At 38.4% G+C, this 27,080-nt stretch overlaps 2 protein-coding genes across 3 annotated transcripts; one reads left to right on the forward strand and one right to left on the reverse strand.

Moving 5' to 3' along the window:
• Positions 1 to 1,541: 1,541 nt before the first annotated feature.
• LOC140242041 (divergent protein kinase domain 1C-like) lies at positions 1,542 to 10,642 on the reverse strand. 2 transcript variants are annotated; one of them, XM_072321792.1, is made up of 5 exons: positions 10,554 to 10,642; positions 6,767 to 6,967; positions 3,385 to 4,245; positions 2,355 to 2,560; positions 1,542 to 1,705 (listed from the first exon to the last, which is right to left on the reverse strand). In XM_072321792.1, the coding sequence occupies exons 2-5, from the start codon at positions 6,908 to 6,910 to the stop codon at positions 1,693 to 1,695; spliced, it is 1,224 nt and encodes a 407-aa protein (XP_072177893.1). In that variant the 5' UTR covers positions 6,911 to 6,967; positions 10,554 to 10,642; the 3' UTR covers positions 1,542 to 1,692. The 2 variants fall into 2 exon arrangements, with proteins under 2 accessions (XP_072177893.1, XP_072177892.1); XM_072321791.1 differs by lacking the exon at positions 10,554 to 10,642 and adding an exon at positions 7,995 to 8,016.
• Positions 10,643 to 10,841: 199 nt separating this feature from the next.
• On the forward strand, positions 10,842 to 26,974 carry LOC140241519 (neuroguidin-like). The gene is made up of 12 exons (XM_072321257.1): positions 10,842 to 10,907; positions 13,183 to 13,239; positions 13,798 to 13,910; positions 14,509 to 14,743; positions 15,084 to 15,186; positions 17,148 to 17,240; positions 18,352 to 18,383; positions 19,308 to 19,363; positions 20,005 to 20,053; positions 21,555 to 21,670; positions 23,908 to 23,926; positions 24,356 to 26,974. Exons 1-12 carry the CDS (start codon positions 10,890 to 10,892, stop codon positions 24,419 to 24,421), a joined length of 957 nt encoding a protein of 318 aa, XP_072177358.1. The 5' UTR covers positions 10,842 to 10,889; the 3' UTR covers positions 24,422 to 26,974.
• Positions 26,975 to 27,080: the final 106 nt, after the last annotated feature.

Consider the following 27,080-nt stretch of genomic DNA (forward strand, 5'->3'; position numbering starts at 1 on the left):
CACAAAATTGAAATAAATGAAATTAGGTCCTCTTGATAGCTCAATGTATTTCCACATTGCAAACATTTGCGCATGCAGGTTTTAGTGCTATGGCATATTTGATCTTTAAAATGAAGTACACTGCTAAAGAATGTTTCAGCATGTTTTCCACTTTTTGATGCTAAAAGTGTAATTTTTACATTGCAGTTTGATTCACTGCTCCAATTCAAGGCAGAAACATTCATCTCTGCCAGCACATAGACAGAGAGCGAAGAGGGGGAAGTCTCCTCTGCTGTGAGAGCTCTGTAGTCCTGCTTTAATACTGATGCTCTCATTTGCCAAAGCACCCGGGTACAACCTGCAGTTTCGTGAATAACTCCTTGACGGAGCCGAGCACAACTTCAAAAAAGAGTAGAAGTCCTTGTCAGGTCAATACCAATAATAACCCTGAGACAAACTTCCAGGAAGCAGAGAGTAAGAAGAGTGATGATGAGTCATGCATCAATCAATCAGCCCAAAACTTCCTTGGAGAAAGCCAAGCAAGTGATGACAAAGAAAAGAAAAGAAAAGAAAAGAAAAGTTCCTGCCATGGGAAGGATGTGGGGGAAGTCCTCATCTCCCTCCCTCCCCTTTTATGTGAGGGCACTTAAAAGCCCTTCACCTGTTGAGGACGAGTCCCAAGTATACTCGGGCAGGTGTCCGTAGGAAATGCGTGTTATAGCAAAATCAGTCCATCCTCAACGGGTTAAAAAAAAAATTACGGATGGCAGCTATGCTCAATGATAATTTAAGTTTCAACTGCAATTCATTGCGACACAATATTATTACAATAAATCATTTTTCTTAACCCTTTCAAAGCAAACATCAAATGTATACTGTACCTATAAGATGTAAAATTTCAGTTTTGATTTTGTCCATCACATGCTCTGTCAATGAATTATCATGTATTGAATTTCAGTTTGACCCCCCAAAAATAATGAATAAATAAATAGATAAATGCACAAATTCCCTTTATCTCCATTTACTGTTTATAAGATATATTTTCAAGATACAATATTTCTCTATAAAGTGAGACATGTCAGACATTGATGATTGAGAACCACAGGGATGGAATGAAACCTAAGTATTTGCATATTTCAGATGAAGAGTTAAATGATTTCTCACACTGAAGATCATAAAGAGCACATTTGCTATATAAAAAAAGACAGTATTTTTTCAAGTTTGTTAATTTTGCCAATATCAGCACACTTGCAAAGTTTATGAAAATAAGCACAATGATAAAAAATATCCATAAACAGTGTTCTCTCTACGCAGCTTCAAAGACATCATCCGGTTACTATGAAATACTGTACGAGCTGAAATTTTCGTGGTGGTTTTATTTTCGCGAATTTCGCGAATCGCCTTTGAACCGCGAAAATAACAACACGCGAAAATAACAACGTGCGAACAGATAAGCACAGTTAGACCTCGCAACAACGAAATTAACAACATGTGAAAATGTTCTCCTAGTAGCAATTCGCGAAAATATCTGTACGCGAAAATTTCAGCTCGTACAGTATAAAGTGATATGCTCAATCAAGAAACTGTTACTTAATCAGCAACTTGTGATCCGAGTGTTGTACAGATATAGTTCATCATTATTCCTGTTTCCAATGGTTGAAGATACATCTCCCAAATTTTCTTGATCGGATGGCCAGTCAAGATTGTGCCATGCTACAAAACATGCCTAGGAATATGCAAAGTAAGAACAAACACAGATATGGATATATGGGACTGACACAAGTGTTTTCTGCTCAGGGGCGAATAAAAGTTCTCTGTCAGATGAACTTTCATGTGAACATGCAAGTCGTAATAATATACCCAAGGCTTTGCATCAATTTAGTCTACGGCTCTCTTGAAGTGTACACATCGGTCTCTATCCTCCATCATCTAATAAATCATATAAATATAATTATAATGCTAGTTACAATGCTTTCATGGTTTTGTATCATATCAAATATATGTGACCCAATCTAAATAGTCCTAAAGATGTATTATACTGTAATTCATCTTTACACCTGATGTTATCTGTCTTCTTAACAAGGCAGCAAAAAAGAAAAGAAAAAGAAACCCTGTTCTTTGTGCAGCAGCTCATGATTTCATGATAATGTTCTACAAAAATTCATTCAGAGCACACGATAGCATTCCAGATATATTGGTACAGCAGCTAGTGAACATTGAAGTTCATACACCTTATAAATCTATTTATCTCCATCATGACAGTGACCATTTTTATTTAGGGGAGACTGACAATGCTTCCATGAGGTGCTATAAAAGCCCTTAAAACCACAAATGAAATTTCACACTACCTGAAAGAACATTTCCTCTTGTGTTACCTTTCCACATATTTGAGACTTTCTTCTAACAGCTCAAATAGTCTCTTGAAAACAGCTGTTTCGGAAACTTTCATTCTGGATGGAAGCCTCGTCTGATGTAGACAGTCCTGGAGAGCCAAGTCTAGCTGGTTTGCAACTTGGGTGGGTGGATATCTGAGCAGGCCTGGGGTACCAAAATGTCGACTGAAGATATCTGAACATACAGCCTGGGACAAGAAAACACAAAACAGAACAGAACACATTCAGATGAAACTGCATTTAAAGATTCTCACTTATAATACAGGTAAATCTCTGCACATAGAAATCAGTTCCTCTTTTATAGAAGCAGTCACTACAAATGCAAAACATACAAAAGGATCATATCAAAAAAATTGTAAGCCATAGTACAGCTGTATGCATTGATAATATTTCATTTGACCAATGAACTGCCACTTTTTGTATATATTTCAGAGACAACTATAACTGGATTGTCACTTGTTTTGTAGCTGAAGCAAAGAACATAATTCTGAAAACTTAGAGAAAAATATTTCTGCTCATTAGCAAAATGAAAAAAAGGAAAAACTTACAGATGGACATTGCTATGTAAGACATTGAAAAATGTTACCGGTACATTGTTTCACTGTCATCCACAAATATTACACAGACATCAAGTGATTTGTGAACAGTGCATTCATAAACCACAGTTGTATATCTGTAAACATCAATATTTTTGTGCGATTCATTTTCGCGCTGAGCAGCTCAAAAACAGAAAAACTGTGCCGCTCCAACCATTTGAATGTATGGCCTGCACACACTCTACCAATACCTGGTACTGCAAACACAATCGTATTATAGGGAAGGCATCACTAAAGAAGCCCATTATTGTAATTCAACCTATTCAAAATATGCAGGGAAAAATGGTGAAGATATTTTTCACGGGTTCTAAAAATTAAGCTCACCAAAAGTTGTCTGAAATATGCGAAAATTAATGTACTGTGAAAATTTCCCAGTTTACAGCATCACATGCAGTATTGGGTAAGAGTTCATATACCTGGAGATTCGTGTTTTTCCTCTGGGAATGGCACTTCCCAGCAGCCATGTCACATGTGCCCTTGCAGTCAAAAAAGTGGCAGTCTGCATCACTGGTGCAGGCTGGCTGATTCAGCGTGATGTCTAGCTGATTTTGGTAGAATGTTATGTCAACGTCGATGGCCTTCACCACAAAGTCTGCACTGACGCCAAAGTTGTCATGCTTCACATCGCACAGGTGGAGCTTTTCAGGGAAGGCGCCGTCCATCGCCGCGACAAAGTCCATCATGCCAAGGGCGATCTTGGCGCGGTTCAGCCAGGGAAGTGAGGCCAGCTGTTCCTGGACACTGACCACACCCGGGTTAAGAATAAAGCCCGGTGGCACGTTCTCCAAGATGTAGAAGTGGCCACATGTGCCGTGCACCCGAGGATAATGGTGGAATCCATTCCAGTACTGAAACGCGACAAATTCCTCCTGTTGCAGCAGTGCCCACAGACTCACAATCTCCGACTCGGTGAGGTCCTTCATGCGACTCTGGCCCGCACCCCTCCACATGCGCTTCAAGAGCTCTTCCTCTGAGAGTTTAAGGTCAAAGCCAAACTGCCCCTCAACCGTGTGCCGCACCATGGATTCGAAAAGCCCCATGTCGGGAACAATGGTTCTCATATCACCATTCTGACGAATAACGGAAGCATACGGCTGAGAGTAGTCCGAAAGCTGGCTGAACTTTGACTTGAGGATGACAGGCTCACCGTTCCATGTCCCTTGAAAGACAACTTTGCCCTTGAGATAGTTAAAGCAGGATACATACTTGAGAGCTCCGCTTTCACAGAGGTCTGCACACAGATTTCCATCCACGAGGCTGTTTTTATACAGAAGACACTGTAGGAAGAAAAATGAAAGTGATAATTTACGACATATGAGTGTAATCCAAAAATTTCACTCAAAATTGTTCTTGCAAAACTTTTCTCACATTCAGATCTTGAGCTCAGCTTTCTGATGAAGTGTGTTTCAGATATTCTATTCATTTAAGCCATTTCATGATTTTGGGGTTGGTTTTTCTTTTCGTTCATAGTATATCTAATTTTAATACAATGTTGAAAAGTCTAAATCAATGATATAGGTTTTGTTAAAGACCAAGGATAAGCAAACTTTGAGTTATCTAGAAGTTAATGTATTAAATGACATACTAGTTCAAGAGAGAGATCTTGGCAAATCACTGTAATGAGAACATTTAAGTAAAGTAATTAAGCTAGATAAGAAGGCTATAAAACAAGTCATGAAGTCACAGTGATGAAACAAACTAAACTTTGTAAAGCAAGTATGTTCAGAATTCCACAAATATGATTAATAATATGAAATGTAGATACTCCTTCCACTTACAAGTATTATTTATAACTAGTCAATGAACCCGTGGAGTGCTGAATCAGCCGAAGTGGGGCACGGGGGGGGGGGGGGGGGGGGGGGGGGGCTATGATGAAGTACATGTATCATGCTTGTTTGGCTTCAGCCAGTGCCCACAAATCCTCTATGGGGATTCCCCCAGAAATGGTCAAGGTCACTGGGTCAACGGAGGTCAAATAACTGTTTTACGCACTCCTTGGTCCGATCTTGGCCAAACTTGCTGGAAGCATAAGTAGGCCTACACCTGGGAAATCCCCATTGAGGATACCGGTATTCCTGGGGGAAATATGTCATACCGAGGTGCCACCACATGTACCAATGCAGCCAAGGTAGGAAAAGTAAGAAATCAATATAGCGCCCTCTATCGGGTGTCTGATTATTGCAGCTGACGAAGATTAGAAGTTATTTGACCTTTGACCCCAGTGACCTTGACCTTTCCCAAAATGAACCCCTCAAGGGCAATATCGCGGTCAACCTGTATCCACCCACTAAGTTTGATGGAGATCGGACCAAGGACCTGGGAGCAGTAGAGGAACAAACAGACAGACAGGCAAACGTTGCTCGAATTATAGTATGATATGTGATAAAATTCATATGATATTATTCCCGTTGCTCTTTCAAGCAGTAAGTCCATGGCTCTTTCACTATAGTAGAAAAATTTGTTAAAAATGTGGAATTCTTTTCACATTTTCTGACAACATTTCACTACTTTGACATCAGGAACTGTTGTAGCCTTCTTATCCCGCAATGGTGGCACCAAAAGAAGAAAACTCTTAGAAAGGAGTCACATGTGTAAAATGTCAAAATGTCTTGAGCAATATGTGACAGTGTGTGTCTGCTTCAATGTGCTCTGTTGAGCTTTTTTGTTTTGATTTAGAGTTTAAAGGAGACCTCCGGATGATTTTCAGACTTTTACTTTTGTCTGAACATCTATAAATTAGTTATACTGGGTACAAAGTTTCAGAATTTATAGTGACTGGGATGAGGAATAAGAATGATTAAAAAAATTATAACAAATTGTAATGAACAAGGATGATGGCATGGCAGCCTCACCATAAGCATGCATGAGTTGGGGCTCAAGCAAGCAGAACAAAAGAAGAAGGCATGCATAGATTCCACACAGGTGAACTTGTTGTAGTAAGCAAGCGGTATTGTAATGAATTACACTGCTACATTACTGAAATATGAGTCTCCGATGTCATCATCACTGTTCAGTGTAATTTGTTTTTAAAAGGTTTTTCAGAGTATTGGTTTCTCTGCTCAAGGACCACAATAAATTCCACAAATCTATACATGGAGTTGTCGATTTATGTACTAAATGATGTGAAATTTTGATAATCATCTGGAATGCCCCTTTAAAGGGATCATATAGTTTTGGTTGAGACCTAACTTCAGGGGCCCGTTTCATAAAACTTGTCATCAGTGACAAGTTGTCATAGATGTGACAAGCTACAGATGTACTGAAATCCTTGCATCTGATTGGCTGAGAACAAATTTGTCATAGAAATGTGGCAGTTGTCACTGATGACAAGTTTTATGAAACGGGCCCCAGGTTTCTAACATTTTTGGTGAGATAATGAGAAACCTCTTATGAAATATGAAAGAGTATGTAATTCCATGAGGAATTCAACGTTTATTTGGTGAAAATTTGTTTTGAAATGGCCGAGATATCCAACACAGAGCAATCCTAATAAAATGTGGGTGTCCCACATTTTATTACGATTGCTTTGTTTTACTTTGTTTTTAGATGTTTCAGCCATTCCAAACCCAATTTTCATCAAATAAGCTTTGAATTCCTCTTAAAATGGTATGCTCTATACTATTTCCTAAGTGTTTTCTTGGTATCTCGCAAAAAAAAAAGTTAAAAGCCCAATTCTCACCTCCACCAATACTGTTCTATCCCTTGAAGACTTTACAGTATTCTAAAACAGTGGATGGCATCCTTTTGAGTATTGAGTCAGCTCCAGCTCCTGCCGCCTGACTCAACATGTGTACTCACCAAATTTTGGACAATCTCTTTGCCCTTGTGGTTTGGACACTCATAGGAGAGCAGACGTGTCAGCTGGTTGCCGAGGTACAAGATGACAGAGACAGCTCCCAGCATCAGGCTCCTGAACAGGAGTTTCTTGGATACCCTGCGCATGGTGCCTCCCTGGGTGTCCCTAATTCAATAAGACCCTCTTGCTGTGTGGTCCATACTCTGGAAAGAATAGGATACAAGTTGATCCCAGTTAGTTATCATATTTGACATGATCTGATAATCATTCTTTGTATCACTTTTGATTTAAAAAAATGTTCAATAAACAAACTAACAGAGAATTCCCGACGGCAAGACGAACTGGCATTAATCTGAGCAGTCAGACATCAAAGACAGATAAAAAATTATGCAAGTACATGTAAAGCCCCCACAAAAAACACACAAAACAAAACAAAACATGCTACTTCCTTGGCACACAGACATCAAGACTTCAGGGCTTAATTACATTTGTACCTAGACCATCCTTCAGTGCCAATGCATCATCACTGCTAATTATCTACATGTGTAGAGTGCCACGACACGGAAGCTTTATCTGCATTCTACACTAGCTGTGAAGACATTGCAAAAAACAAAAACAAAACACCTAACTGTATTAAAATTAAATGTCTAAACTCTTTTGCGTATTTGTAAATCCCTTGAGCCACAGGATCTCAAGGACAGCGTCCTCGCTTGTGGGAGAGCACTCATTCAAGGTTCAAGGCTGAAGTGATCTTTGCTGCCCCACTGTTGCCAAAATGGTTTGTTTTTGTTTTGTTTTTCATAAAAAGCTTGCTTCAATTCAAACAAAATTCATTCAAGGCAGATTTTCCCTTTTGTATTTCAATAATCTGTCACTTGCAATGGTAATCATTCTTGCACACTGCTAACCACTGATCAGCTGTTCAGTGTAAAATGTTTGAATCAGAACGCACTGTCACAGTACATATCCCAAATCTAAAATGACATAGACCCGTATGTCCCTAACCACCCCTTTCCCTTCTAATCTTCCCCCTGGCCCTGTAGTATATGTAGGCTGTAGTACTAGAGAAGTGACATGCCTTGAACATTTTCTTCTTCTTCTTCTTTAAAGGACAAGTTCACCTTCATAAACATAAGGATTGAGAGAATGCAGCAATATTAGTAGAACACATCAGTGAAACTTGTCCTTTGAAGAATTGAATCTAGTACCAAGTACTACCTCTCCTCATACCCAGTTCAAGGCTGCCAACCTTGAGTTAGAGTTTGGCGTGAGACACTGCGAGGGAGCGGAGCGACCTCCTGGCTAGCGCCTGGCGGCCTGCTGTGCGGCCGTACGTACAGTATATGGCAAGCCGTTAGTGTAAAAAGTCGATAAACTCTGTTTTTCACTGATAAACACTGTTTATCACTTGATAAACCGAGTTTATCAAGTGATAAACACAGTTTATCAGAAAAACTGTGTTTATCAACTGATAAACTCAGTTTATCAAGAAAAACTCTGTTTATCAGAGAAAAACAGTTTATCGGAAAAACTCTGTTTACCAACTGATAAACACAGTTTTTCCGATAAACTCTGTTTATCAATGATGTACACTTGATAAACTGAGTTTATCAAGTGATAAACACAGTGTATCAGAAAAACTGTGTTTATCAACTGATAAACATTGTTTTTCTGATAAACTCTGTTTATCACTTGATAAACTCAGTTTATCAACTGATAAACACAGTTTTTCTGATAAACTCAGTTTATCAGAGAAAAGCAGAGTTATTCAAACCTTCTCGGTAGTGGGCGCTAGCAGCATTTAATACGCAGAGCCGTCTGCTCTGTTAATACGTACATATATGTACGCAGATCTACAGCTAGTGATGCCATACACGGCACTGTATATGTACGCGGGGCCAGCCGGGGAGCGAGCAATTATTATCAACGAGCAGAACATATCAATCAGTGAAAACGCCCTCTCTTGTGGAGAGATAAATAACTCTGCTTTTAATATCAAAAGTGAAAAACTCTGTTTTTATCAACTGATAAACTGAGTTTATCAGAAAAAAATGTCTTCATCAACTGATAAATAGAGTTTTTCTCTGATAAACATTGTTTTTCTGATAAACTCAGTTTATCAAGTGATAAACTGAGTTTATCAGATTGATAATCTCTGTTTATCAATTGATAAACAGAGTTTATCAGAAAAACTGTGTTTATCAGTTGATAAACTGAGTTTATCGAAGAAAAACTCTGTTTATCAGTTGATAAACACTGTTTTTCACTGATAAACACAGTTTTTCTTTGATAAACTGTGTTTATCAACTGATAAACGCTGTTTTTCTGATAAACTCAGTTTATCAGATTGATGAACACTGTTTATCAATTGATAAACAGAGTTTATCGCTGATAAACACAGTTTATCAGAAAAACTGTGTTTATCAGTTGAGTTGATAAACTCAGTTTATCAAAGAAAAACTGTGTTTATCAGTTGATGAACACTGTTTTTCACTGATAAACAGAGTTTATCAGTGAAAAACAGAGTTTATCGACTTATTACACAAACGGTTTGCCATGTACGTACGTACATGTATGTACTACGCACACAGTCAGTGTATGTAAGGCAATGTAAAGCACACGTCATATCCATACATGTACTGTAATTTGCCAAAAGTACAAGCTACGCTCACGAGGCATAGGTAGAAACCATTCCTCTAATAGCTCATCTTTGCGCGCGGACCGAAAACGATTATTATTGGTTAAGCTTTACACCCGCGCGGGAAAATCTCAAAATTTTGGGCTTGGGCATATCGATATTCGGAATATCAGAGAATTTAGAGATATAATTATTTTTGTAGTCATGTAGGAGCCTACATTCCATTTTGGGGGTTTAGCGTGAGATTTAGTTTATCAGAGTGAGACAGTCAAAATTGGTTGAATTACGCGAGTCTCGACGCTCAATGCGTGAGAGTTGGTAGCCCTGCCGAGTTGATAATGATGAGGAAGCTCTAGTACTTACTAACTAGATTGTCTAGACAGAAAAATCTGTCTGTCCAGAGGAGGTTTTTTTTATCATTCTTTTTTGTTTTGACTTTTACAGCTCTTCTCGAGGGGATTCTGCGAAGCCATACTAGACATCTATACATATGCAGTCTCCGCGGAACATAGAATCTATTCCCGAGGCCTGACAAGATACACACAAATCCTTCTATTCACTAGCTAGTAGTAGTAAATTACTTCAGAAGTAGATCTCTAACAGTTAGTCTAGAGACATAAAGTGTACTCAAAGAAGAGTACATAAGAGGCATTTCCAAAAATTAATTTTGGGTTTTGGAAGACACACATGTACACATGCATGACATCATGTGTATACTACAAGGAGCGCCCCTACCCTTTCAAGTCAGATCAGCATGATATCAGACCCCCGTTTACGTGGTTAATTGCCAACTAAGTACTACAAACGGCATGCCATCATGTTCTACTGTGGTACTGACCACTTAGTACTGGCACTACTACTGGGATATGACAAGAAATGTGTTAATAGCTAAACTTAAAGGCTGGGCTAGTTGACGTAATAATATTTCAGCAATTCCTGACAGTTGAGTAGCAGCACCCGATCGCGTGCAGCACCTCATCGGCTCATGGCCATACATGCCATGCCTGGCCCTAGGCCCTCTGCTGGCTGTATCAACAATAACATAGGCCTAGGCCTATGTAGAATCTAGTTACATTACAAGTCGTCACCATTTCCATGACAGCGATTTTCACTGGTGGGACTACGAAAATCTTTGGTTCCTAGATACTAACTTTTTTGACGAAACAATTTTACTGGAAGCAAGCGTAATGTAAGTGCCTGATTGCATTGATCCCATCACATCACAAATACCACGACGGTAGGCTGCATGAAGGCCGATCCCTAGTCGTTTGCAGGACAAAGTCCGTCTGCACTAGGTGAAATGACATAGAAATTACACATCCATCCTGCCTGTATGAATGCCATATGAATACACAGACACACAACTAGCTGCACCGTACCCTCATGCCTCAGAGTTCACGTTCTCGTGCACATATGCACATGCGTTGCATTTGTAGACCACTCAGCTCACAACGCCCAAGCTAGGCGAGGAATCGACCCACATTAAAATGGATTCGGATAATCAGGTAAGAGAAAATTGTTGGTCACAATTCCGGCGTCCATAGAGTTTCGTATGGGCATATGAATATTTCTGAAGGTGTTTGATTTTGTGATTTTTGCATGCTTGAAGTCGAAGCGGTAACATATTCTTAGGCGTGAAAATGTGTTGGAATTTCTTCATAGTCCCACTCATTCATTTACAAAGTGTGCTTGCTTTCCACACTGCCAGCCGCGACGTCGCGTCGTCATTGACAAATGACATTAACCCTACGTCATTTTTTTCTTCTTCTTCTCTTCCTCCTCCTCCTCGTCCTTCTTCTTCTTCTTCTTCTTCTTCTTCTTCTTCTTCTTCTTGAATCGTCTTTTTTCCTTCTCCTCCTCCTCCTCCTCCTCCTCCTCCTCCTCCTCCTCCTCCTCCTTCTTCTTCTTCTTCTGTGTTGTACTATCCAACATTATGCAACACCCGGCACCCCTGTGCAGGACCCAACCTAACGTTAGACAGGGGATTCTGTGAAGCCAGATGCAGTCTCTGGCTGCAGAACATACAATGTATCCCCAGCAATCCCATTTCTACAGACCAATCTTTTGGTCAAAGGCCTACCAAACAGTGTCAGTAGCCTGACCAGACGCCCCCCGTGCATGACACTTGTGTACAGCGACAGGGCTGTGCACAGCTGTGTATAGTTAAATTTAACCAAACAGGGGCTGAGGGGGTGTGCTGATGTTAAGTTGGCAGGGTGGAGAGAGAAGCTTAGAAGCTATTTCCTTTGCTCTTTAAGTTGAATGTACATGTAGTAAAGGGTTGCTGTTTTGAAAGAATCCTTGTTTGTGATGCCAGTGTTTTGTGACCGTCGGTGGTAGGTAGTACATTCCAATCTGTATCTGTGATAGTTCTTTGAATGAATGAGTACTTGTACAGCAGTTTCTGTTTGTGGTGATTGGGATAAAACTTGCAGAAGATGCACCCAGTGTCTACAGCTTTGAAATTGGTTTGGATAATCTGCCAACTCTTGCCTCGAGACGCCAGGTCCTGAGACTATAACATCCTACTTCAAGGTGGTCGAGGGTTGGGACCAAGGCGAAACATCACAGCCAAGAAATTCAAAGATTGTAACGTGGACAACATTGTAGAGAAATATGTTACAAATCATACATGTACAAAGTGTTATTCAGTAAGACATTGTAAAACAGAGCAACTGAAAAATTATTTTTTTTTTTTGTGAAAATAACTCTGGCTTGGAATCTGCTTCCCACCGAAGTTGTCAATAGTACACTGTACATCACCAGAAATCTTTAAAGGACAAGTCCACCTTCATATACATAAGGATTGAGAGAATGCAGCAATATTAGTAAAACACATCAGTGAAAGTTTGAGGAAAAATGGACAATCCGTTCAAAAGTTACGAATATTTTAAGTATCTGCGCAGTCACTGCTGGAAGAGAAGACTACAGACCCACGCCTTTTATTAGGATCTCTTTGTTTCACCTGTTTTTGGATATCTCCGCCATTTCAAAACTGATTTTCTTCAAATGAATTTTTTTATACCCCTTAGAATTCCATGCTCTTTAACATCTCATAGAGTGGTTTCTGAATATCTCGCAAAATGTTAAAAGCTAAATCCTCAACTCAACCAGAACTGTACACACCCTTAAGTGGCCAGATTTTGGTCAGCTTACTCTTTTATCAGATGATTCCTGCTCAAAACCAACTGTACCACTGCACAACCAACTCTCATACTTTTTGTAGAACAATACTACTCTGTAATGGGCTCCTGGGATCCCAACCAACACCCTTGATATTACCCCACTAGAGTGATCATATCGTTTTAGCTGAGACCTACAACTGTAACTTCAGATTTCTAAAATTTTTAGATGAGATAATGAGAAACCTATTATGAAACAAGAAAGAGCATGTAATTCCAAGAGGAATTCAACATTTGTTTGATGAAAATTGGTTTTGAAATGGCTGTGACATCCAAAACAGAGCAATCCTAATAAATGATTGGACCTACCTTTTATTACAATCACTTTGTTTTACTTTGTTTATGGATATCTCAGCCATTCAAAAACTAATTTTCATCAAATAAACATTGGAATTCCTTTTGAAATGGTATGCTCAATACTATTTCATATGTGGTTTCTTGGTATCTCACAAAAAGTTAAAAGCCAAATCCTCATCTCAACTAATACTATACCATCCCAAAGAAAGGTGAGCAGTCTGATATTAGGTCAGAGGTTAAAATCATGCATAAGAATGTTTGTTCTTCTGTTCTCCTTTCTTTCTTTTTTTTTCTACTGCAGATAAGTGAAGATGAACTGACAAGGTTCCAGACATTACTGAAAGGATTGACAGAACAGGTAAGATTGTTTGGGGACTCTTGACTCTTTGATTTGTGGACTGCAATGTGATGATGCCTTTATGCAGTACATGTACAATGTACTACACTTGCATCATATCATAGGCTAACTGTAGCGCACTACTGCAGCTCACTTGTGGCATCATGCGGGTTGTGGTGTGCTGCCTTTATTGTGCACCATGTGTTTACATGACACTCCACATAAGCTTGAATCTGCTAAGTTTCCTTGTGTAGTCAACAGGAGGAGGTCCATGTCCACATCATGTGAAAGTTCCCATTGTAATATTTGTAACTTGAGATTCAACTTGCCTACAGGTATAAGTGCAAGCATGATGGCAGAAACAGGTGACCAATAAGGTACAGGATCAAAGATTTAAAGTTAATTTGAAATACATAGGATCTGTCCACATACTGCAGTACTAAGCAACACAACCAAAGCAACAAAGGAACCAGCTCTTCATAAAGAGAGGGGACCTTGGCGGAATTAGAGTTTACTTGGCAATAATTCCTGCAATAACAAGCGAGTAATTTTTCGGGATGTAATTCTTCCCTACTGCAGATTTCTGGTGTGGGAAAAGCAATCAAGGCCCTGCTTAAACGAGTGGAGGATGGGGAGCTGTCGACAAGAAAAGGCATCAGTTTTCTGGATGTCAAGCACCATCTTCTCCTGAGGTAATGTATGGCCCCTCCAGGGAGGAACAAGAAAAAGTCAAGTGCTCTTTCATTTTTGCCAGGAAAAATGTGAATCCATATATATTATAATTATTTGAGGTAGGTTACTATACCCTTTCAGTTTATAATGAGAGCATGATTAGATCCACTAGTGTGAGGTATTATGGCTCAAGTTGTGATAGTACATGACATCACTACGTTCATGTATTGTTAACATATCTATTTTGGTATGCAATGGCAGTTTTTGACAAGAGTGAACAAATTAAGAAGAACCAGAATAATTGACAATATATAGTGACAACCTGTATGTAACTGGGCCTTACAAGAAGAGGATTTGTGAGTAGGCTTGTTTCATGTGTAGAGGTGGTAGTGATGTTTATGTAGTGAAGATGTCACAAAATAATGTATGATCAGCATGTAATAGAAGTTGGAGAAGAATTTCTCATTTGTATTGTCTGAAGGAGAAACCATTTGAGTATGTTGAAGTTAATCAAAGAATCATTCACAGAGATTCCATTTTTCTTTGTATGGTATTGGAGGAATCCTGCTGAAATACGACCTTATCTAGACATTGTTCCCATTTGTGATATTGATCCAGCTATCTCACAGACCTCAGTTACATCATGCTGCGCAAGGCAAACGGCAAGAAGATCAGTGGCGATCCCGCTGTGATGAGGCTTGCAGAGAATCGCACTGTGCTGGAGAAGATGCGACCTATAGACCAGAAGCTCACTTACCAGATCGACAAGCTTGTCAAGACGGCCGCAACTGGGGTACCTGCTGCCAGTGACCCACTGCGCTTCAAGCCAAATCCTGACAACCTTGTGAGCCGAGTGAGTGTTGTCATTATCATCATCATCTCCTCCTCCTCCTCCTCCTCCCTCTTCCTCCCTCCTCCTCCTCCTCCTCCTCCCTCTTCCTCCCTCCTTCTCCTCCTTCTCCTCCTTCTCCTCCTCCACCTCCCACCTCCTCCTCCTCCTCCTCCTCCTCCTCTTCCTCCTCCACTCTCTTAGCCAGAGTATTTATTTCACTTACCATGGACTAGCATTTCTCTCTAAGATGTGATACAATCAACGTCACTTTCGGCATATTAGTATTTGCTGATGATGATTACAAGGTTAACTCCCATGTTTGTTTGCTTGTTTTTATATTACTTTTGCATTTCCCATCCAGCTGCAAGATGAAGATGTCAGTGACACTGATGATGAAAGTGATGAGGAGAAAATGAAGAAGCCAAAGAAATATGTTCCTCCAAAGGTTGCTGCCATGTACTACGGTAAAGTGACTAACCCTTTGTCCCTGAGCTATTTTTCGTTTCACATAGGGCTGACATGTAGTACAATCAGTTCCTGTTAGCAATGGATCGCACAGAATCATCTCGTGTACAGCATCTACACTTGTATTTTACAGTCATTAGAGGACATGTCCAGACCGGTCAAACGTTAGTCTGACAAGAAAGAATGTTGTTTGTGAGCACAGCATTGAAAACTGTCCGAAAATCATATAAACTTAAACATTTATTGGATAAAGTTATGAAAATGGAAAGTTGTGCTAATTTTCACAAAACAGTTCTTGTACAGTCAATATGAATGTGCAAATGAGTGAGCTGATGATGTCATCACCTCACAACGTGCTGTGTAGTTTGTACGTGAAACCTTGAAATTTCCAGTTTTTGTCGAGCCCACTGGAGGTGAGGGGAGACTAAGGGATCGCCTGTGGCGTCTGTCCGTCCGTCCGTCCGTCCGTCCGTCGTCTGTCTGTAACGCTACAAAAGCTTCAATAACTCTTTACTCTGGGCTTCAATTGCAATCAAACTTCGAGGGAAGAGAGGTCATACAAAGTTTCGATTTTTACCATATATGAAGGTCACCTCAAGGTCAAAGGTCACAGGCAGGGGTCAACAAACTTGTAGAGCCCAATGTTAAGTTTTTATGGCGCGTTTCTATTATGGGTCATAACTTTTGATCCATAACTCCATTTGTGACCAAACTTGGATTGTGGATGTCCCTTGAGGAGTGGATGGTCACCACAAGGTCAAAGGTCACAGGCAGGGGTCAACGAGCTTTTAGAGCCCAATGTTAAGCTTTTATGGCGCGTTTCTATTATGGGTCATAACTTTTGATCCATAGGTCCGTTTGTTACCAAACTTGGATGGTAGATGTCCCTTGGGGAGTGGATGGTCACCACAAGGTCAAAGGTCACAGGCAGGGGTCAACAAACTTTAAGGGCTCAATGTTAAGTTTTTATGGCACGTTTCTTTTTTGCCATAAATTTTTACTCTTTTATATCTCTTTTTATCTGTTATATCTCTTTTTTTTAATCTGTTATATCCATTCACGTACAATTTCTTGTACGGGAATGGGCGAGACACATCATGTCGCTTGCCTTTGTTTTTGTTCTGTTTTGAGGTGTTTTTTGTTGTTGTTGTTGTTGAAGTGAGTTGAAGCCTCAAGTCCTAATAAATGTGACTGATCATTATATTGAAGTTTTTCAGCCAGAAATAACATTGTTTTACATTTTGTATCAAGAAAATTTTATTTCAGCCAGATTGTTGTTTTTTTTTTCAAAATCAGATTTTGAGGTGATGCCGTCATCAGCTCACTCAGTTGTATATTCACATCAATTGTTTGAGAACTATTTTGCAAAAATTAGTTTATTTTTAGCATTTCATAGCTTCCTTATTTTTAATCTGATTGTGATACAATTTTCATTGTTATTAATTTTTTTTTGGTCCTTTTCTGGGGGGGGGGGGAAGGGTTAAAGTTAAATCTGGTTCAGGACTGTCCTTAAGATGATCTTGACAACTATGAAATTGTATTTTCTATGTACAATAAGTGTACATTACACTTTTACACAAATCAAGGCTTCTTGGATAGTGTGAAATACATGTTCTCATTTCTAGAACACAACGTATTAGTTTTGGGGTATTCTTATGTTCAGCAATGTCTCCTGTCACACATGCTGGAATTGCGTTTAAATCACACTTGAGCCTTTTTTTTTTCAAAAATGCTATAACAGGTGCCAACTTGATAATGTCAGGGCTATTGAGATATATACAACTAGACAACACACTTGGAAAATTATGGACTCTGATTCTCCTTTGTTGCTGATGGGATTTGTGCAAGGACTTTTCAGAAATTCATCCAGTAAACTTGTTAGGTTCATAAAAGTTCCACATAGCATTCTAAGTCAGATCTTGTCATGTCACTCTTTGTCTGTCCCTCACCGTCATGGCAGATGGAGACGAGAGCTTGAAGGAGAGACGAGAACGCCAGCTGGAGAAAGCCAAGAAGAGGGCGCTAAGCAGCCAGATGATCAGAGAGCTACGTGGTACGTCACCATATGATTACATAATTTATACATGTGACCCTGCATCACAAAACCAACAAGAAGTCGCCAGACATAGATTTTTAGTGAAGGGCAGATTCTTAAAGAGCAGACTCTAAGCTTTAAAATGGTGTATAACTCAGTTTAAATGGACTCCCCTAACTTATCTATTAATACTAGAAAGAAAGCACACACTCTGGAAAATGTGAACTGAGAAAAGAGGCTCTGAAGTACAGGGCCTATCTGTCTATTCAACCGTTTAATCTTTACCAAACCATGCTGGCTGTGCAATGAATGGGACAAAAAACAGGATGTAAACCACTGGAGTAACAACACAGAAGGGATAATCAGATTAAATTGAAATTGAGCATGCTCTATTAGTATTAACACATTCTATCCATGATTGATGCCAACTTTCAAAGCAGTAGCGTTATCCCTTCAAAAGTTCTCAGACTTGAAAGTGAAGAGTGTGCTAAGGGTTATCAAGAAATGAAAAGGAGCCTCTAAGACATACCTGATCTCATTTCTCTTCAAAAACGGGTTGTAGAAATACTGCTGAAAATGCACTTTTGCATTCATTTTATGATCCCAAACTAAACTAATGTAGAAGAAGGGTAGCTCTTTCAGAAAATATGGAAAACTTAATATTTACTTGGTTGACCCCTTTCACCTTTTTTGAGTCTTCACATAAAATCAAGGGGTGCGACTTTTTGGTCATTTTGTGATGCATGGTCACATATGATTACATAATTTATATATACAGGAAACTTCCGTTAAAGCAAAGTCCTTGGTACCAACATTTTTTTTTTTTTCATTTCATCAAATTTTTGTTAATTCTGAAGGGGCTTTTACCATGCATTGTTCACTCGCTAACCAACCAGCTAAAGAGACAAAGGGCAAAGATCACTTGAGACTGGATGTGAAACTTCCTATTTGGTTCAAGATTAATTCAATAACAATGCTGGTACCTTTGTGTGTATTTTTGTGTAGACCACCTCTTAAGAGTCTTAGTCTTGAGATTGTACAAAATATTTCAATGATTGTACAATGCATATTCATGGATCTGTTCATTAACAGTTATATTTCACACTATTTTCCTTGACTTCATTTGCAGTTGAGTACTATGATGGACCTGAAGAAGTTACGGTATGTCTTTTCATTGTTTTGTTGATTCACTCGTATCAAATAAGGCAGTGCTTGACTCTTTTTAACTCAGTGCTATGTAGCCTCCCAAAAAGGAGGTAACATGAGTATATCTCCAAAGATGCACCGGTGTTACTCATCTACACCAAGAATACAATCTTTGTAAGAGCAGTTTGTGTTCATGTTAAAGCTGCTCATTATCTTTTGTAATAAACTGTGTGCAGTTGTAATGTGCTTCTTTCATATTTGTTTGCAATCATTCATCATCATCAGTAATTAATGTAATTACTTGATGTGAATGTCACATTCCAGATGGAATGGGCAATTCTTAAGAATTCAGGGCCATCATCTTTTCAATAGATAGTATTTCTGCAAGTGCTTGCTTCATTATAATCCTGTAAGGATTATGATAGTTACTGTTAGGAAGCTGGGAAGACATCAATACAGTGCCTCCTATGTGAGTTATTACCATCATCTTGGTATTTTTGTGGGATCACATATATAGCTCATTACATTAGATGACATGAGATAATTATAATTATGATTTTTTTATTTTATTATTTTTTCTTTTCTTTTTTACTAAACAGGAGAAACATTGTGTAATGCAATGTATCCTGAATGAGTGATTGCTTGTCGGAAATTGTGCCCTCTTCATATTTTCTTAAGCGATCTTTAAGGCAAAAGGCACATGTTGTTGACACATTTGAATGCCCAAAGTGCTATGGCAAAATGACTGTAAAGTCAAAGTGTACGTATGTAGTTTCACACAGTCATATGTCAAGTTCTGTCCACATTGAGTAAACTTGCAGAAAGAAAAACTTGTGATAGGAGTTCCATAAACATATGAGTTTGTGTGTTCGCCATGGATACTAAGAAACCAAGTACTGTATGTGCACTCACTTGATTCTGATTTCATGTATGTGACAGGAATCCATAGGTCTTCATCGTCTGCGAGAAGATAGGGAGGCCAAGGAAAAACGAGAGTAAGTTTCTATTTTTGCAATCTTCTTGAAGGCATTCCATGAAAAATTCTTGATTTAGACAAGTGTTTCTGTTGATTACTAGTGATTATGATTTCCCTACATGTCTAGGTCTAGACTGTGGCATACTCTACTATTAACCCATCAAGGACAAGCTGATTTGCAATAGCATGCATTTCCTGCAGACACCTGCCCGAGTATACTTGGGACTAGTCTTCAACGAGTTCAACATACTCGCGTTATTTTTGAGACAGTTAATGACCCTTTTTGTAAGGTCGCATATCCGAGAGAATGCTAACCTGACATGGGTATGCTAAACTAACTTGCCTGGTTTTCTTGTTGAAGATGTTGCTGCATTTCATGTGCAGATATTGTTCTGTAGATTTTGAGGGCTGTGGAGTGCAATTTGATAATTGCTGTATCAGAGGGAAGTGCTTCTATTTTGTATTTAGTATAAACAAATATATCAAAAGAGATACACATGATTTACAAGAATAATCAAACCAAAAGAATTGACACTCCTACAGGTGGAAATTTGTGCTTCAAAGCTACGTGGCTACTATGTACCCTTGTAAGTTTTAGATTGTCTCCCATTTGTTACCTACACTTGCCCAAATGAAATGTCAATTCATTCATCCAATCAGGTTTGAAGAAGAAAACTTCATGCGCCTCCCAGTTACCAAGAGGGACAAGGTAAGTGACACAGTCACAACAGTGATGAAGAATATCTTTTCTGTTCGTTTCTTCTTTCTACCTCCACCAAGGAAGGAGGAGGTTGAGTGATCATCGGCATTAGTCTGATTGCTTGCAAAATAACTCAAAAAGTTCTCAACGGATTTGAATAAAATTTGCAGGAAAAGTTGATAATGACGCAAGGAACAGATGATTAAATTTTGGTAGTGATCTTGAAAATTTTATGGATTTTTAAAGGATTTAGGATCTTTTGACATATAATGTCAGTGAACTTGGGACTTCTAGCTGCGCATACCGAAGGTCTACATACGCGCACTAAAGCGCGTGCTCTGCTTGGGCAAGGCACCGTGTAGCTGATGATGTGCTGGGGTAATTGCCAAGGGGTTAATTGCTGTAGACCCCACCACTGTATGAGCTGTTATTTTTTGCGTACAGTTTTTTCGCGAATTAGGAGGTCAAAGACATTTTTGCGAGATGTTGTGTTTGCGAATCGTAAATGAAATGCATTGTTACCCTAGCGCATGGCAACATTTTTGTGTGTTGTTAAATTCGCAATCTAAATGTCATTCGCAAAATTCACAAAAATTAAAACCCTCATGAAAATAACAGCTTATACAGTATATCTTGGTTATATAAACCTGCTACCGAGAACACCTTATAGTGACTCGTTTGCTGTGGAAAGTGAAAAATTGGCTGTTGGTCTAATTTAGCAACAGAAAGGTCTTTCATCATTGCATAAATTGTTTCTTGTCAGGTAGCAGTAATCTCTGCTATTTCCTAATTGTATAAAAAACAATGGCTAATTGTGTTAGTGTATTATACTCTTATGAGTCAGTTATTCATACACTTCTGATGGTATTTTGATTGATTGTAGCCAAAATGTGCATTTATGTGAATAGATAAAGATGACATGAAACTGCATGAATCTGAAATAAATTTTTACTCAGCTGAATTGAAGTAATTGAAAAGAAGTGTGGTTAATTTTGTAATTCTTTGTATAAGTTCACTTTGTGTGTTTTAAATTACAGAAGTAGTAATTTCCTTTGCAAAAACTGTTTTTGCCGACATGTGCCAAGGAGAGTTACAAATTACTCTTTTTTGTTCCAAAATTCATGTCTGTAAGCAAAATTCAGTACTAATCATTTTAATATCTTGGCTTGATTTAGAGAAGAGGTCACTTTTTTTTTCTTTTATAACAAACCATTCAGCCCTTAAAAAAAGAAAGAAAAAAAAAAGTTACAGCCAGAGTACACTTACCATTATTTTAAAACTGTGAAATCGTCAACTTCTGTAAATAATGCTTCTAATATATTTGTCTTCTGTCTTTGGATCGTTTGTTTTATTGTGAAGCCTTAGAGGAGTAAATGGTGAGGCTGTGATCTCAAAGGACAGCGTATGAGTTTACTAAATTTGCTGGCATTAAAGCTTAAGTTAAGCATGTATGGACTGGTGCATGCAAGTAACCATCTGTCAAACCAACTTCTCATCGCACAATTCTCAGCAAGCATCCCGCCGCCTGACCACCATGTCCAGCCTGGACGGACTGACGAAATTTGACAACATCAGCGCGCTGGACAGAGATCTTGATGGAGAGCTAGATGAGCCAGTCAGAAAGAGGTAACCCTACACTGCACCAGTATTTTTGTTTTCTCTTTCTCAGTACCCCATCATGAGAATTATGATATCTGATACAGTGTCTTTGGGTGCATCTGAGTAATTCGCCCCCCTCGACGTTTCGCGCTATAATTCTGTAACGTGAGAAGGCCTCGTCGCGAGGCTTCTTGACTTTCTTTGTTCAAGTCTCGCGCAACTTTTGAGACCAAATTTGCAACGTCTGTGCATGCTTTTGCGAAGCCACGCCCATTTTTGTAACGGAATGTCGCCCCAAAACGGGCACAATTTTGTGATTTTGTGTACATTTCCTATGGAAAACAGTGCTCTGTCATGAAAGTCATAAAAACCTGATTATTTTTACAATTAATCACTTTCATTGATTAATTTTGTGCCAATTATGGTAGAAAAGTGGTCAGTGACAATTTCCAATGAAAAAACAAAGAAAAACAAAAGTTGAAAAACAAAGCAATACATAAGAAATTCAGAAAACAATAAAATACATAAGAATTGAAATGAGTTTTGGAAGTTTTTGTGATGTACAATTGTTGAATATGCTAAAACAGAGTTACAGATCAAAAATTAGACTCTCAATGCTTTTAACTAGGCTGAAATATGATCTTGAGCTTAATTTGCATTATTTATTAATTAAAATTAGAAATTGATTGTTTCAGAAAATCTTATGACACAATCTTGTAGATTATGACGTGGGTCTCAGGCATGCAAATTTTCATCGCGATCGCACCGCCGATGGGGGGGCGGAATCCATCCCCCCCCCCCCCCGGTCTGAGCATAGCCAAAAAAGCCCGGCCCTTTTAGGGTCAAAGTGCATCTTACCGTACCAAATATTGTCAGGGGAGCACTTGAACGCTCCAAAAGTGTACTGTACTGTACCTTGCTGAACCAAAAGTGGCCCACTTTTCTTTGTACCAATGTGCTCCAAAAGTGTACCATACCTTACCAGAATTCGCCTGAGAAAAATGCCCATAACATGCATGTATGTCATAATACAAAGAGTTGGCTCCTTTCATGGTAGAGAAAGAAATGGACATTGAAGTATGACTGTTTTTCCAAAGTGTGCAGGTATAGAGATTCATGTGAGCAGATGATGGTGTTCAAAATGCTGTAGGCATTCTTGGGTTCCCAAGCCTTGTTCCATTTGCAGTGCAGTGTGTCTGATCTGTAGCAAACATGAATTCCTAGCTCAACAATGCTAATACTACAGTTTGAATTGTCCATGTATTTACAGCTGGTTTTTTTTTTTTTTTTTTTGTGGACAATCCTTGCATCCATACCATCAGTTTTGTTTGTTTGTTTGTTTGTTTGTTTTGGTGCTTTCATAAGAGTTTTTATGCAGCACTTTATTGTAGAGTAGTTTGATTATGCATGCTTTACTGGCCCCATACACTTCTGAACAACCCCATACACTTCTGAACAACCCTCTACACACCCTTCATTTTCAGCTCTAATAACTTCTAAAAGTATGCTGCTACTACTTTGAAAGTTGGTAGTAGTCATGAATAGAATATACACATGCGGTGTGTAAAATTTCAGCATAATCTGATAATCCCTTAATTGTGGTTACCATGGGGTCTTACATCCTGTTTTTTTTTTCCTTGTCCCATTCATTGCACAGAGCAGTGCTTGATGAGGATTAAGTGTTTGAATAGACCTTCAACTTCAAAGCCCCCTTTTTTTCAGTAAACACTTTTCTAGAGGGTGTACTCTCTTTCCATTATCTACATTGTAGATAGGTTTGGAAACTCCATATGTATTGACTTATACACATATATCATTTTACAGCTTAGAGGCTGCTCTTTAGTATCTGTCCTTAACCAAAAATTCATGTTGGGCCACTTTTTGGTGGTTTGTGATGCAGGATCACAATTATGAGGTCCTGGAGTCAAGTCCACGGGCAGCAGGAGTTGTGCTCCTAAGGCAAGGCACTCTGCCCCATAAGTCACTGCCTAGTCCTTTCAAGGGAATGCAAAAAACGGTTGATTCTGTAGTTGCTTTCTAACGAGTATTCTTTGCTTCCACAGCAGTCATGTACGTAAAATTAATCATAAACATGAACCCTGATTTGCACAAATGAAGTCTTTAAATTTGCCAAAGAAGGCTCATTTAATGATTATCACCAGTCTTTACTCCCTCTTCTTTTGAGTGACTGACCATTAAATATTTTTGTAATATCCTTTTCTCTCTTCTTTTATCTCTTTCTATCTGGTTGTACATATCTGCAGGAGCAAAGTATCCAGCAAGGTAAGCATTGACAAATTCTTTTCTTCGTTTTCTTCGTTTTCTTCTTCTTCTTCTTCTTCTTCTTCTTCTTCTTCTTCTTCTTCTTCTTCTTCTTCTTCTTCTTTGTCACTTATCTGTTGACTGCAAGAAATCATCTGTCTTTTATTTTACATCCTATCACTACCAAACGGACTGTTGTTCATGGTCATTAACATTGTTTGCTTGTAGAACTTCAACTGTATAGGGGACAATTCATCAAAGTAAGCATGCAGTATGTTATGTTAGGTGTTGTACATTGAATGTTTATTTTTAAAATAGAGTTTAGCCAAAATGGTTATTTCAGACAATTGCCATGCAGAACATATCCCACCTAGTCTAAGTGTTAAATCTGTCTCAGGAAAGATGATCTTTTAAATCTTACACAGATGCTCCTTTGTCTTCTATCCCCAGATTCGAAAAGCGAACAAAAAGAAAGCGATCAAGGCCCTCAAGAGGAAAAGGAAGAAGTTCTACTGAGTCCAGCTTGTGTATGGGAACATGCGCATACTGCAAAGTGTGTAATTTGACCCCAAATTTGTGAAGTTACTTTTCATGTTTATTAGTATGTAAGAACAGTACAGGTTTAAATATCAGTGACTTCAGGGACACAAATGTGTGCAACCAGTTCTTGCATTTGAGAATAAGTGACTAACCTCCGCATGTCACATCAATTTTCTATCCATAGGTATGTGTATGAAATTTGTGCATGTTGAAAACTCATCGTTCACAGAAAGGGTTAGTGAGAGTAGACCCTGATTGCGGCTCAGACCAACATTGTTCCCCTACTGTGAATATTCTAGTACTCTATGCCCTATTATTTCTTTTTATTGATGATGAATTTGCAAAGTTGCAACTAATCTTTCTTTTTTTTTTATTGTGCCATACTGTTTCTGTTTCATTACAGCATTGATTTTGTCAGAATGAAAGTAGCAGCTACATTATTTTGTAATTGCTGTAGACCCTACTGGAGGCTTTTATCTTTGTGAGTGCACTGAACAATTATAATAATCTCCATTTTTAAAAGAAGTGTATCCACGACACAGTTGTAGGAGTTGGGACAAACATCAGACAGCATATCCTGAAATTTAAAGTCAGTGCTTCCCAATGCTAAGCGGTACTTTTATTGTGATTCCATGTATGGGTACACTTAAGTGGTAAAGAGGGTATAACAGATACAATACCTTTGATATCTGGGCCCTGTTTTATGAAGAGTTAAAATCGATTATATAGTTGATTTCAACTGTAAGTCTATGGCGGCCTGTGTGGTAGGGAAATTTAAAATCAATTTTATCTTTTGATAAAACGGGGCCCTGAACATCTACAGCTGTAGATGTACTCTGTTGTACAGTGATACCAAGCATATGATATCCTCTTCTTTTTATTTCGTCTCTTTTTTTCTTTTTTTTAATGTTCTATTATTAGTACAATGTAGCATACAATGTTTTCTTACAGAGGGGATTACTGTGGAATATAAATAGCTGTGTTATATGAAGCAACATTGTGAGAGTATCAAACTGTATCTTGTTATGTGCACAAACATCCACATGCAAACCCCAGATTCAACGCTAGCAAATGATTTCAAATTACGATCAGGTTTTTAGGCAGTCTTTATTGTCTGACGGTTATGTCAGATCTCGCCCTTCACTGTACATGAAGACAAAGTGCCATCCATAACAATATATATGACCAGGTTTTGACTTGTGATAGTCTCATCTTACAATAAGAAGCAATATTTTGCTTTAAAGGGATTTATAGTTTTGGTTGAGACCTAATTTCAGGTTTCCAACATTTTTTGGTGAGATAATGAGAAATCTCTTATGAAATATGAAAGAGCATGTAATTCTATGAGGAATTCAACGTTTATTTGATGAAAATTGGTTTTGAAATGGCTGAGATATCCAAAAAAGAGCGATTCTAATAAGGTGTGGGACCCACACTTTCATTACGATCACTATGTTTTACTTTGTTTTTGGATGTTTCAGTCATTCCAAATCCGATTTTCATCAAATAAACTTTGAATTCCTCTTAAAATGGTATATGTTTTCTTGGTATCTCGCAAAAAGTTAAAAGCCCAATTCTCATCTCCTCCAATACTGTACCATCCCTTTAATTTCAGAAATAGCCAATCACTGCTGATAAATAGGAGTTGATAACCCATTACCTATTAGAAAGAAATCTCCTGGGTTCTATGTGTAGTCATATGTATCAGAATCCTGTAACAAATGGGTTGATTCTGGCTGTATTTTGATATAAATGGATGTAAGGAAATAAATGCATGAAATGGCAAGTACCCAAGTTAGCCATTCTGTAAAAAAAAAACAAAAAAAAACAACAAACAAACAAACAAATGAAACTGTATACACTGTGTACAATTGGGTCTTGATATTACATGTTATCTTCTTACCTAGCCCAAGTTGAAAGCAGCTAGCCCAAATCATGATTGTCACTATCTCATGTGTTCCTGACTGTCCCATGTTACCTGGTGTTAACCTTCTTTTTTTTCCCCCAACCCTCACGGATATGCATTTTTGTACATGTATACAATTTAGAATAATTGCGGACAAATAAATCTGCATGCATTTCCTGTCATCACTCACATATCTGAATATTTTTCTTAAAAAGGAGTCCAGAATTTGAAAATATTGTATGCAGTACATGTGCCCTTGAATATTTGTATGTCCTGGTACCCTTAAATTGCCAGAAAATGTTATTGTTTTGATTTTGTCTCTGCCCATGTCACCTGGTAAAATGTGATTAATAATATTCATGTGGTTTGCCATCTGGCTAAACCTTTGTGAAATTATCATCTTTTAGGTTTGTTGGGGATTGTAGTGCTAGGTCACTGCTCCTAAGGCCCTTTTATAATGTGTAATTTTTAATGGACACCCACACAGACAATTCTCATTATTAATGATAGTTATTTACATATGGGGCCTTTCCACAACATCATGAGTTTTTACAATTGGTCAGATTGTATTTGTATACAAAGATGAGTGTTAAAAATGAAGTAAAAGAATGATTACACCAATAGATTTAGTTTTTGTTGTTTTTTTGTGTGCATGGTTTTGATGTACCTCTACATTTTCCCATACACAGGCCTTGAATCTAGTGAGACCTTTGCAAAGGCAACAGTACG

This window comes from Diadema setosum, chromosome 18 (genome assembly GCF_964275005.1).
Source record: "Diadema setosum chromosome 18, eeDiaSeto1, whole genome shotgun sequence".
NCBI classification, from domain to species: domain Eukaryota; kingdom Metazoa; phylum Echinodermata; class Echinoidea; order Diadematoida; family Diadematidae; genus Diadema; species Diadema setosum.